We start from the raw sequence: 12,470 nt of genomic DNA, 5'->3' as shown, positions 1-12,470 counted from the left end.
GGGTGGTCTCCCTGTCTTCCTGTAGGGGAGTCCTGCTTACATGGGCTGCGTAGGCGAGGCCCCACCTGCCGATAAGCCACTTTCTTATGTGGAGGCTCCAGTTATCCAAAGGAGGCCAAGGAGAGAGCAGATTGGATGTTAATGACTTGGTGGTAACCACCCTTCCTTCCTCCCCCTCCCTTCTTGGCAGGACTGCTGTTTGTGCTCATTACGAGGGGGAGCCCTCCAGAGAGCCAATGATGACAGGTGAGTTTCTGAGCAGTGTTCTGGAGCAGCGTGCAGAGGCACCGAGACGGCAGTGGCTGTTCATCAGAGTGGCTGATGAGGGTTTGGGAAGCATGTTGTTGGAGGTGCAATAGCATCTCCAAGACTAATTTTAAAAATGAGATGCCAAGGGGAGCCAAGCAGCCCTACACCTTTCCAACTCCACCTTCCCCTCCGAGGCAGGGGTATCAGTGATGTCTTCCTTGCAGGGGAGCTAAGACAGACTCTCAAGGGTGTGGAGATCCTGTACAGGTGATGCAGAGGCTCAGGGCCTGTTGAAAGGACTGTTAACCTTGTTGCAGCCGGGCTGGTGCAGAGGTGGCCGTGGCCGTGGGCTCGTGAGCATGCGCCCTCTGGCTCAGACCTGGCGTCTGACTGAGCGTGTGTGTCCTTGGGGAGGAGAGTGGGACTTGGAGAGCTCAGCCTCACCCACCTGCTGTGGAGTCAAGTCTACAGAAGTATGGGCATAGCAGCCGTCAGGTTGCTTTTTGTACCTGGTCTTTGCTTACTTGTTCTGAGGTAGAAATGTGAGGTGAATGAGGTTTTTGCCCTGGAAAACCTGGCTGTCTAGGAGATAACAGCAGGCAGCCAGTGGTGAATATCCTGCCTCCGGCTAAGGTCCTGTGGGGATCGGAGCCTCCTGCAGCACGAGAACCCCCTTCATGCTGTTCCACATAGACCGCTCTTCTGATTGCTGCTTCCAACCTTTAAAGGTACTTGCTGCCACGACTTGAGGTGATCGTGTCCCTCACAGTTGGGAGAGAGCGCTGTTAAAAGTTCTTCCTTACTTGCAGTGGAAAGGGCTCTGCTTGAGCCTCCCACCGTAACCGCACAATGCCAGTTCTGCCCTGTGGGGCCACGCCAGACAGATCTGTTCCCACTTGCATAGGGGCCCCGCCAGCACCGCAGACGGCTTCCGTGTGGGCCCCGCGCTGTCTGTCGTAGGTTTTCACCTGGCCTCACATTAAGAACTTTCAGCATCTTAATTGTTCTCTTCGTGGTGCGTGTCAGTTTCTCAAAATGCCCGGAAACTTTAATTTTCTGAGGATATCCACTGAGTAGACCTGTCAGAGCAAGTGGGGCTTGGGCCGGACCTTAACAAATGAGTGTGCAGTGGATGGAGGGAGCAGAGGCAGAGGTCATCTCAGCCCAAGGGAAAGGTTGGGAGGAGGCCTAGAAGGTAGAGCTCTGGCTACGGGCAGACGGGGCACAGATGGAGACATCTGAGGAAGCACCCAGCTCCTGCGGTAAAAGAGGTCTGTATAGGACTCTCTGATTTGTTCCTTCTCCCTGAAACCTACCCCACTCCATTAGTTCTGGTTCCACTTATTTTGCAACAGATTGTGAATGAGTTAGCGGTGTACGAAGTGCAACCCTGTGCTAACCCAGGGCGGTGTGGTGGGGGCCCATTTTCATACTTGGTATGGAGACACCTCTGTTTCCTTCCTTGCTGGGTCCTGGGACCTTGCAGGTAGGTGGAAGTAAGTGGCCGTGTTGGACTGGGGAGGAAGGAGGAAGCACGATCAGCAGGCCCACCCACTCTTGAATCGTTACATTTGATGAGGAGGCCACAGGGCCTTGGAGCCAGAGGTGACTGAGGTACACTTTGCCTTTTGGCAGGTGGGTCCACGTCTCGTGTGCTGTGGCAATTTTGGAAGCAAGGTTTGTCAACATTGCCGAAAGAAGTCCAGTGGACGTGAGCAAAATACCCCTGCCCCGCTTCAAACTGGTAAGGAAGAGGAGATGAGCTTGGAGACACTGCATCTTTGTCCTATTCTAAGTCTCTGAGTGGAGGAGAACATAACGTGCCCCATGTGGCCCAGTGGTCATCTGTTACCCTTGGGTTAGGTCAGGGCTTATGAGCCACTGAATATTAAAAGAGGACACGTGTCCTCAGATAAGAGGTTAAAAGAGGTGTGTGTACCCTCTTGTTTGGGGAAGAAGGTTGGCTTTTGCCCGTTGGACTCTGTGCGTTTAGGCAGGGGAGCAGTGGAGGACACCACACCGTTAGTTCCTGGAATCACTGGCTTGCTTCCCCTGTGTCCTAGAAATGTGTCTTCTGTAAGAAGCGGAGGAAAAGAGCCGCCGGCTGCTGTGTGCAGTGCTCCCATGGCCGCTGTCCAACTGCCTTCCACGTGAGCTGCGCCCAGGCTGCCGGAGTGATGATGCAGCCGGACGACTGGCCTTTCGTCGTCTTCATTACCTGCTTTCGGCACAAGATTCCGAATTTGGAGGTGAGGGAAGGTGCCGTTCTAGAATCCTCTGTTTCTAGAATTGACTGTTTCTGGGATCATTTTCTCTGCCTATGTCAGCACGTATTTTCTCCAGCTTTACCCTTTATGGAGAGTGCTAATAAGTAGGGATTCGGAGGTGGCCCCTGTCCATCTCTGCTGCCTGCCTTGTGCTTCCTAATCCACCGGCACCAAACTGCTTGTGGTTGATTCCTTGTGATTATGTTTACCTGTTTGCCTCTCCTTGAGGGGTCCTGTTATTAATATGAGTGTCCCTGTCACCTACCACCGTGTCTGGGGCAGAGCAGAAGCTATGCAGATATTGCAAACTGACGGAGAGAGCTCGGAACAGCTTGCATTCTGTCTGTCTGTCTGTCTGTCTGTCAAAAATAAATAAATATTGAAGTGGGACTTAAACAGTAAGTAGGAATTATGAGAGGGAGGGTGTTCAAGCCTTCAGAAGTAGAACGAGGGGCACCTGGGTGACTCAGTTGGCTCAGTTGCTTAAGTGTCCAACTCTTGATTTCAGCCCCAAGTCATGGTCTCCTAGTTCATGAGATCGAGCCCTGCATTGGGCTCCCAAGCTGACAGCACAGAGCCTGCTTGGGATTCTCTTTCCCTGTCTCTCTGCCCCTCCCCCATTCGCACACACAAACTCTTTCTCTCAAGCTAAATTAAAAAAAAAAGCTGAACAAACAAGTCTCAGGAGAATGAACATGGAAGATGTTCTGGGAATATGGCAGGGGTGATAAAAGACAAATGGCAGCCGACACTGAAGGCCCTGGACTGCCCTACTTAGGAGTTTGATCCCTCTTCCACTAAATGAGGAGAACTTCTCAAAAATTTGGATTTTGAACCATATTTTGAAACACTTAATTCTGGTGGTGGATTCAGGGCTCAAAGAATAAGAATTTGAGGCAGGGAGACTGGTTGGGCTGGGAGCGAAGTGAGGTCTGGAGTGGGAACACGTAGCCAGAGCTCTGGGGTCACATCTTACGTGGGATCCTACGATGGGTGGGATCGACAGGGTTTGTTGACCATCCTGGAGAGATTAGTGGGGAAGGGGTGAAGGAATGTGAAGTTAAGATGGCTCAGGTGGCTCTCCTGGAAGATGGAGAGGATGAATATGTGATGCTATTAACTGTGACCAGAACTGATTCAGAGCAGGGCAGGTTTCCAGGGGAAAGGGAGAGAAGTGAAAAAGAGGATGACCTTGAGGTCATTGCTGGAGCATTCTGATGGAGCTACCAGGAAACAGCTGCTGTAACGATGAGGGTGAAGATTTGGATCTTCTCAGCATTTAATAGGGTAGTTCACTCCAGTTGCCATTAGAAACTGGACTCTGGAGATTCCTAATGTAAGGAGCAGATGGCAGAGGACGAGCCAGTGAAAGCAGCTGAGAAAGGGCAGACAGAAGCCAGTGGAGGGGATCAGGAAGCTGTGTGCTCTGGGGCAGGCAGGTCTGGTATAATGCTTGTTGGTGCCCCATACTGAGGAGTTGTCGGGGGGTCTTCTGGTCAGAAACCAGACTGTAGTTGGGGAAGTTAGAGGCTACTAGAAGAGACCGTGATGAAGATTTGTCAACAGTGCAGGAAACATGGTAGTGAAGGGCACAGTGGAGTACCAGTCTGGAGGAGCAAACGTGTCACTACAATCTGGGGTCATGGAAAAGGCCTTGTTGGCCAACTGGCTTCTCCTTTTCCATAGAGATGTTACACTGGGCATGAGAGGTGGTCAGGTGGGTTAGGAGCTCAGGAAGGGGGAAGATAGTCATTGTGAGGAAGAAACTCTGGAGGGGTGGTGGGTGAGGTAGTGCTGAGCCCAGAGGGCTCAGGGAAGCAGGAGTTTTGTTATGGAGCCAGGATGGCGATTTGGGGACTGTCATTAACATTGCACATCCTTAAATTGGCACCCATAGACTGCTGATGCTTTGAGAAAATGGGGTACTATGTAGTATTATTTTCACTAATCATTCTGTAGTTTTTTAATTTTTTAAAGTTTATTTTGAGAGAGAGTGAGTGAGCAGGGGAGGCCCAGAGAGAGAGAGAGAGAAAGAGAGAGAGAGAGAAGGAGACAATCCCAAGCAGGCTCCACACTGTCAGCACAGAGCCTGACATGGGGCTTGAACTCATGAACCGTGAGATCATGACCTGGGCCGAAACCAAGAGTTAGATGCTTACTTAACCAACTGAGCCCCCCATGTGTCCTCGCTAATCATTCTTTAAATATCTATTGAGCATCTATTACATGTCAGTCCCAACTTTAGGTGCTGGAAATATAAGTGAACAAGACAAAACAGTGCCTGTCCTCTTGCTGCATGTAGTTGAAAGACATACAGAAATGCATTAGTAGAGTATCTCAGATGGGAGAAGGGTGGTGGATAAAAATGTAGCAGGATAAGGGGAATGGAAGAGGTATAATAAGGAACAGCATCAGTAGGTTGACATTTGGTTGTGAGGGGCCAGTGTGCAGAGGGCTGGGGAATAGCATTTCAGGTAGAGGGAACAGCAGGGCAATGGCTCTGAGGAGGGAACGTGTTTGGCACACGTGCTCCGGGAACAGCAAGGAGGCCAGCATGGCTGGAGCGCAGTGCTTGGGGAACTTGGCGGGGAGTGGTTGGATACAGTGTTACCAGATGCTCTCTGATGCCATTTGCATCAAGGGCAAATTCAGAATGATGGGGTGATGTGAGGGTTGGCATGGCCCTTGTAATGGGAGCCCCTTGTCACATGCATCTGCAGATGTCCAGGGAACTAGTGCTGAGATCTACGTAGAGCATTGTCTGGGGCCCTGGGCTCAGATCTCCTGTTGAGTGTCTCCCTGGATGTCTATCTAAGCTGTGTGCATTAGTAGATGCTATTTGGTCAGTTCCCGGCAACAGTAGGGAAGTTAACACAAGAGTATTTTGGGAGACAGTATCGTGTAAGGACCAGTTGTGGAACGGGAACTAGGGAGGTGCTACATTTATGGAGGAAAATAGGACACTGGTTTCTGGTAGTGTCCCTGCTGAGGTGTGGATATATGGAAAAGACCTGGTTCAGCTCCCATCCCCTTCTCCTTTTTATTTTTCCAGTCCCATTCTTTCTCCCTGGTGAAGGACAACCAGTTGATCTTGGTCCCCATTTTCCAGTCCTGGCAACTCCATGTGGGAGTAACCCAAGCCTCTGTTTTTTCCAGCGTGCCAAGGGGGCCTTGCAGAGCATCACCGCAGGCCAGAAGGTCATTAGCAAGCACAAGAACGGGCGCTTCTACCAGTGTGAGGTGGTCAGGCTCACCACCGAGACCTTCTATGAAGTCAACTTTGACGATGGCTCCTTCAGTGACAATCTCTATCCTGAGGACATAGTGGTAATGTCTGCAAGGAGCTTCCTGGGCAGGTGGGATGGGGGCGTTTTTAGGTCTGGCTGTGGGCCAGCCCGCCATTTCTAGCCAGGTCCTCAGGCCCATTAGTTCCCTGAACAGAAAGAACCATTTGTGCTGGTCTTTCCTTGCAAAGAAAATTGTGTGCTGCTAGGCTGCCCTGCTTCCTCTCTGGAAGCTTCTTGGAATCTGTGTTTTCTGCAACACCGTGAAACATGCTTATATTTCAGTCTAAACTACACTTGAAGGTGTTCTTATGCAGTGGAAGAGCCCGGCATTGGAAACCAACCAGTGTGCCAATACTAGCTCCATTGCCTAGTAGCTGTGTGATATTGGAAGAATTAATCCAACTCTCTTTCCCGTCATGCCCCCTTAGTAGATGTGTGGTCCTTTACAGTTGAAGGGGCTAAGCAGAAACTGCTTGGAGACCTCCCTGGCCTGCTTATGTTATTGACACCTGACACACTGGAGGCTCTGCCTGGACCCACTTCTAGGTTTCCTGGCTCAGTATTCAGGACTTAGTTCGAATTTCCCTCACCCGCACAGCCTTTTCACTTGTGAGATTAAGCACCACGGCAGTGGGAAGAAGCCACTTCTTCCTTTGACAAACCAGGTATTTCCCACTTTTATACTTCATTAGCAGCTTAGTTGCTAGAAGCACATTCATTACTTACAAGGTAGACTTAAGTCATGGTAAAGATCATATTAACAGTATTTGTGGCAGTGGAATAGCTATAATTTACTAGCTTTTCTAGTACACAAGGCCCTGTGCTAAGTGCTTCAGATCAGGTGTGTCTCTCACTTCTCATACCAGTTCTGAGAAGCAGGTGGTGTTATCTCTGACTTACAGATCAATGACCTCAGCACTCTCTTTTCTAAAAGTTACTGAGGACCCCAGAGAGCTTTTTTGTGGGTTATGTTTATCAATGTTTACTCTGTTAGAAATTAAAATAGAGATTAATTGATTTGAAATAGTCTGGGTTTTTAAAAATGAAAAATAACTATTTTAAAACAAAATATTCGTGGGAAGAATGCCATTTTCCTGCAAATCTCTATGTCATGTGTTCATTCAGTCAGTTTTGATATATTGTTTTCGTTAAGGTCTATGAAGAAAATTCAACCTCACACAGTTGTGTGCTAATTGGAAAGAGGAGGAGTCTTTTAATAGCCTTTCATACCATTGTGATTATTTAATACTACACCAAAACTCAACGAGTAATAGTTTCTTAAAAGTTAGTTGCAGGGTGGAATCTGAAAGCAGGTCAATGAGCTTTGTACACTCTGTTACATTAAAATCCACTGGTCTGTCTTGCACTGAGACTAGTTCTTCACCTCTGCCAAATTTTGCAACCTCATACATTGGTTATTTAGAAAATACTCATACGTTGGGCTACGCAGATCTTCCAAATGTTAAATTTTATTATACAGTCTCAAAAAACACATTTATTAGTGTCACCATTCTTAGAAATTATCTTTAAATTTGGCAAAGCTTCAAGCTGATTTTGGTGATTACTACATTTCTGAAGTTCTAATTTTTCCAAAAGCTTAAGTTTTATCCTTGGCAGTACGGTCTGATATTTTCCGTAAAGTGACAGGCTTGTTCATTCATTTCCAAGATGTCTGCCAGTACCCATGTCTGAGTAACCATAGTTTGTTTATGTCAGGCATTTTTTCAAATAAAGCTGGTGCTCCATGAACAAAGCAGCTACACAACAATTAAGTTACACAGTGCTTTTCCTCAAGATAACCATCCTACCTCAGCATGCAGCAAAGCGCCCTTTTGAGTACTCACACGTGTTCTCAAGAACTGGGGTTTGACAGAATTAATACATTTTTCTGCTTTGTTGAGAGATATTGTCATGTGAGACTGGGCATTTTTCTTTTTTCTTTTTACCCTAAATTATGAGCACGCAGTGATACAGGATGTAGTAACAACTAATAATGCTTGGAGCCCCTGCCCTGTGTTAAGATGTGAGCAGTTTTGCCTGTTACAGATTTTATACCATCACTGCCAAGGTCAGCACAGTGAATGAGGCTAATGTTTTCATAGTACTCTGAAATTCTTGTTCTAGTATTTCTTCGGGGTAGAGCTCTGTCCCCTGTTCTTTAGAGGGACAGTTGAAGGAACACAAGGAGGATTCTTGATCTTGGCACTGTGTTTATGAAGTTCACTCGAAGTTTATTCTGGCTCTTCTTTTCTGTCCCCTGGAAGCAGCAAGGGCAGAGATCTGGGGCCAGCTTATGACTTAGCAGGCAGGTAGGTCTTTAACCATTGTGTCTTCTAGCTCGGAGAGAGCCTGCCTTGCTTGGGTGTCTGGGCAGGAATCTGCCCTGGTTCATTCTTCCCTAAGTAGGTGGTGGTCACCCCTGTGCTCAAGGGGCCTTCCTCTCATCCTTCTCCCTTACTGTCCCCTCAGAGCCAGGACTGCCTCCAGTTGGGTCCTCCTGCTGAGGGAGAAGTGGTCCAAGTCAGATGGACAGATGGCCAAGTCTACGGAGCCAAATTTGTGGCATCCCATCCTATCCAGATGTACCAGGTAGCCAAAAGTTTTTGTTGGGCTCTGGGGGAGTTCTTGATTAATTCAGTGCTTCCTCTTAGAGGCAAGCCTTTGCTCTTGGAAGAGCTCAGGGGTCACTAACAACCTTTTCAGAGCTAGGGGCTGCCCTGTGTTCAGTTTGCCGGGGGTGGCTTCGAATTTGGCAGTCCTTACTTCAGTGTTCTGGATCCTTCCTGTGACAGCAGAAAGTTGCCATTGTGCTTTGGGGACCAGGGAGAGAGTCAGGGATGTCTTAGCCAAAGGCCTCTGTTTGCTTGGTAGGTGGAGTTCGAGGACGGCTCACAGCTTGTGGTTAAGAGAGATGATGTGTACACGCTGGATGAAGAGCTTCCCAAGAGAGTCAAGTCTAGACTGGTGAGTGTGTTTTCTGTGTGCCCTTGTTCCAGGTCTGGGAGAGAGGGAATGAGGCAAGGGTGTGTCATTTTGTTTTTCCCTTCTGGGTGGTTGGCCACAAAGTGCTCATCTGGCTTGCTTATTCTTCTATAGTCAGTAGCCTCAGACATGCGCTTCAATGAGATTTTCACGGAGAAAGAGGTTAAACAGGAAAAGAAACGGCAACGAGTGATCAACTCAAGATATCGGGAAGATTACATCGAGCCTGCACTATACCGAGCCATCATGGAGTAGGTGCTTCCAGGGGCCGAGAGGTGCCCAGCCATCAAGGCGAGAGCACTCGGGGGTTCCACAGCACAGCAGACACTTGGAACTCTGAAGTCTCTGAAAGTGAAGTTGTAAAATGAAAAGGAATGGAATAACCGACCCCATCGTCTTCTCACGCCCCTACCCGCCACCCCTCCCCCCCGCCCTCGCATTCCGCTGTAGTGAAAGGACAAGCCTTTCTTGGACATGTGGCAGCAGCCGCCTATCACCCAGCTGAAGGGCTGAGCACTGAAATGCTGTGGCTGCACTGGCCCCAGTCTCCAGTGGGGTTGACTGTGCTGGCCAGGCTGGTTGCCCTGTTCCTGGCCTAGGACTTAGCTTCCTAACAATCACCTGCACCAACTAGGCAGAGGTGCTGGTGCTTACTCCCTCTCCCCTTTTGTATTTATGTGTGCGCGCGTATATATGTGTGTGTGTGTGTGTATGCGCGTGCGCGCGCGTGTGTGTACGTGTGCGCACATGTATGTTTGGTTTGGACCAGCTTCTGCCAGCCCCTGGCCTTTACTTTCTTCCTTGCCTGTCCAGGGCAAACAAAATGTGAAATTCTGCCCTCAGCTGAGTGGAGTAAAGGCTCCTGGGGGTTGGCTGGAGATGAGTGTGGCATCTATGTCCCTGGAACTGCCTCAAGGAAGTGCTGGCAAAGCTGCAGTATTGAGATGTTAAGGAGTTAATGCCACCTCTTTGTCCTGTCTTGAAGGAGCAGATAGGGGCAGTGTGGGTTTGTGCCCATATCATTCTAGGCACAGAGCCCCTGTGGCACAGTATTAGAGGGTGTGGGTGGGGAACACCCTGAAGGGGGGATCTTAATGATGGAAGCAGGCAGAGCCTGGTGGGTGATTTTGTCAACAGAAAATTTGCAATCATGCAGGGGCTGGGAGGGTTAAGATGAACTGGGGCCACTGGAGACCAGGGGCAGGTTTAGATATGCCCCTGGTCTGGGGGTGGGAGGGAGCTGATTTGGGGGTGGGGGAGGGACTGGAGGGCAACACTGAAGGGGTTAAACAGGTTTTGCTCCTCATGAATTTGTTTGCCTGGGATTGGAGGGCTTCACACCTATACCCTGTGTATACAAGAATCAGATTTATAATACTTCCCTGTTTTTTGTTACGTATGAACGCTATAAACCAAATTATTTTGAAAACTGGTGCATCACCTTGTCCTTAGCAATAAAATGTGTTGAGCAGAGGATTGGCTGTGTCTGCCCCAAGGAGCCTGAGTGGCCCAGGGTCAGGCTGGGGGTGTATCTAGTTATAGGCTCTGAAGAAGGGCTGGACACTTTAAGAAAACTTGGGCGGGATCTAGGAAGCTGTCCTAAAGCGATGGGCTCCGGTCCTGTGGCTCTGAGTTAGGACAAGCAAGGTGGGACATGGGGGGCAGAGGCACCTGTGGCTCTGAGCACTTTGTTTTGCTTCCTTTGCCTTAGGTATGGGAAAGAGATGGGCATAGAGGACCAGACCACTTCCACAGTCAAACTGGGTTTGAGCTCTCACTCCTGCAGCGCTTGATTATTATCTTCATGGAGCTAGTCTAAGTTCATGCAAGCATCTGTGTCCTGTACAAATTGTGGAGCCAGCTTGAAAGGAAGGAGTGTATTTTAGGTGCTTTAAGAGCAAGAGACTCGGCTCCTAGTGGGATCCAGTGGGGTCTTGAAGCTGCTCTGAGCTGTCTAGTTGCTGAGAAGCATCCCTGGAGAAAGATCGGTCCCTTTGCCTGGTGGGTTTCTGGGGTCCAGGTGGATGAGGATAGAGCAGCGGCAGGGCAGGGAGGTGCCAGTGACTAGGTGCAGGACGTGGGCACAGTAGAGCTGCTCCAGCTGGCCCTTGGATGGCCTGGCCCTTTCCAGGTGCCGGAGAGGCTTGGGTCAGCTCAGTAGCTCTCAATGCTTCTTTGTGTCCTGGGGCTTAGGAGGTGGATGCTACCTCGTGTCTGATTGTGGGGGAAGGCAGGAACAGGAGGTTTCAAAAACACTTTTCTATGCCAACTCCTTCCTGGGCCCAAGAAAAGGAAGTTGACTTTTTTTTGTCCAGCATCCAAGAATTCATTTGAGAGACTAGGCGGAGCCAGGCCTTAATGAATTGTTTGATCCCTCAGAGCACACATCTTTGAAGGGAAGGAACACTTCCCTAGACTTGGCAGGGCCCCAGGCCTTGCTACCTCTCACTGACCCCACCATCCCCATCCCTGCTGAATGACCTGCAGGGCTGAGGTGCCTGGTCTAACCCCAGAAGAATTCTTAGCAGCTGTTTTTCTAGAAATTTTGCACTTTGAATTTTAGTTTAAGTAATAACTCTGGGGAAACCCGAAGTTTAAAGCGTTGCTCAAGTCCCACAGAGCAGGCTGTTGTATTTTTCAGATTTTAAGTGATCTCTACACCCCATGGGGGTTAGGGGGGCTCGAACTCATGACCCTGAGATCAAGAGCTGCATGCTCTTATGACTGAGTCAGCCAGGGACTCCAGGCTCCTTGGTTTTCTTCCTCACTGCCTGCCAGTGCAGTCAGGCCCAGGACTTAGAGGACACACTCCAGGGAAGCGTTTTAGGCAGGTTCTAACCAGAACCCTTTTTGTCAGGGCAAACTGCTCTCTTTTCCTAAGGTAGGATCCCTGGGTTGGCAGCCAAGGATCGCAACCCGACAGTATCTTCTCCCTTCCGTTAATCCCACTGGAGGTCCTACGTTTCAAATTGTGCCCCAGATGGATGCCGGTGCTCTGCTGCGGGAAGGAGGGGTAGGGTGGAAGAGAGCTGGGACCTCGGGAGCTGCAAAGGGTAGACGGGGCGAGTGGTCCGGTGCCCGAACTAAAACCCTTCCTGCCAGACTCTGAAATGGGAAATAACGAATAGCAGCCAGCGAATCCTGCCCCCACCACACCCACCCTTTACCCCACAGGATCCGTAGAGGTCTCCAAGCCTTGGGCCTCCGAGAGCCCAGTGGAGGCGCTCAGCTGGTCTCCGGGCGGCAGCTGCGCCCTCGGCGTGGAATGACGGTGACCGCCCAGCACTCTGCGCCCGGGAGGCCCCCGGCCCACCGTGCCGCACGGCGAGAAAGGCTCCCGAGGGGCTGGGTCATCCCCGCGGGCTTCAGGTGTCCGCACGAACGGGCGCCCTCCGGGCGTGATGCTGGGGGGAGAAGGATGTCTCCAGGCGGCGGACGTGCTCCGAGGAGCCAAGGCGAGGTGTTCGCGTTGACCAGCAGGCCGGCCCCGCTCGGCTCCTCACCACCCGCAGCCCGGGTCGGGAAAGTGGGGGTGCCCGCGCCTATTGGGCCTCCGCGAGCTTGCGCTCGCCCGCTGCCCGCAGCGCAGCTCTGCATTGGTCAGCCCGGCGCCCCGCCCGGCTCCCGCGCCCCGATTGGCCGTGGATGTGCCCGACCCCCGGCGAGGGCGCTGAGGCGGAGAGCG

General features: G+C 50.5%; 1 protein-coding gene across 3 annotated transcripts in view; it reads left to right on the top strand.

Moving 5' to 3' along the window:
• KDM4A (lysine demethylase 4A) overlaps nucleotides 1-10,214 on the top strand; it is a 46,396-nt gene extending 36,182 nt beyond the window's left edge. For 2 of the 3 annotated variants that reach the window (XM_060621859.3, XM_060621858.3), the window contains exons 16-22: nucleotides 191-246; nucleotides 1,885-1,993; nucleotides 2,313-2,498; nucleotides 5,673-5,843; nucleotides 8,273-8,392; nucleotides 8,675-8,767; nucleotides 8,900-10,214. In XM_060621859.3, coding sequence (XP_060477842.2) covers nucleotides 191-246; nucleotides 1,885-1,993; nucleotides 2,313-2,498; nucleotides 5,673-5,843; nucleotides 8,273-8,392; nucleotides 8,675-8,767; nucleotides 8,900-9,040 — 876 coding nt within the window. In that variant the 3' untranslated portion in view covers nucleotides 9,041-10,214. Of the gene's footprint in view, nucleotides 1-25; nucleotides 164-190; nucleotides 247-1,884; nucleotides 1,994-2,312; nucleotides 2,499-5,672; nucleotides 5,844-8,272; nucleotides 8,393-8,674; nucleotides 8,768-8,899 lie in introns of those variants that run through there. The other variant, XM_060621860.2, reaches the window with a different exon arrangement.
• The last annotated feature ends 2,256 nt before the right edge of the window (nucleotides 10,215-12,470 follow it).

The sequence above is a fragment of the Panthera onca genome, chromosome C1 (genome assembly GCF_046562875.1).
Source record: "Panthera onca isolate mPanOnc1 chromosome C1, mPanOnc1 haplotype 2, whole genome shotgun sequence".
Classification (NCBI taxonomy): Eukaryota; Metazoa; Chordata; class Mammalia; order Carnivora; family Felidae; genus Panthera; species Panthera onca.
Note: the sequence above shows the minus strand (reverse complement) of the source record. Positions and strands in the feature narration are given on the sequence as shown.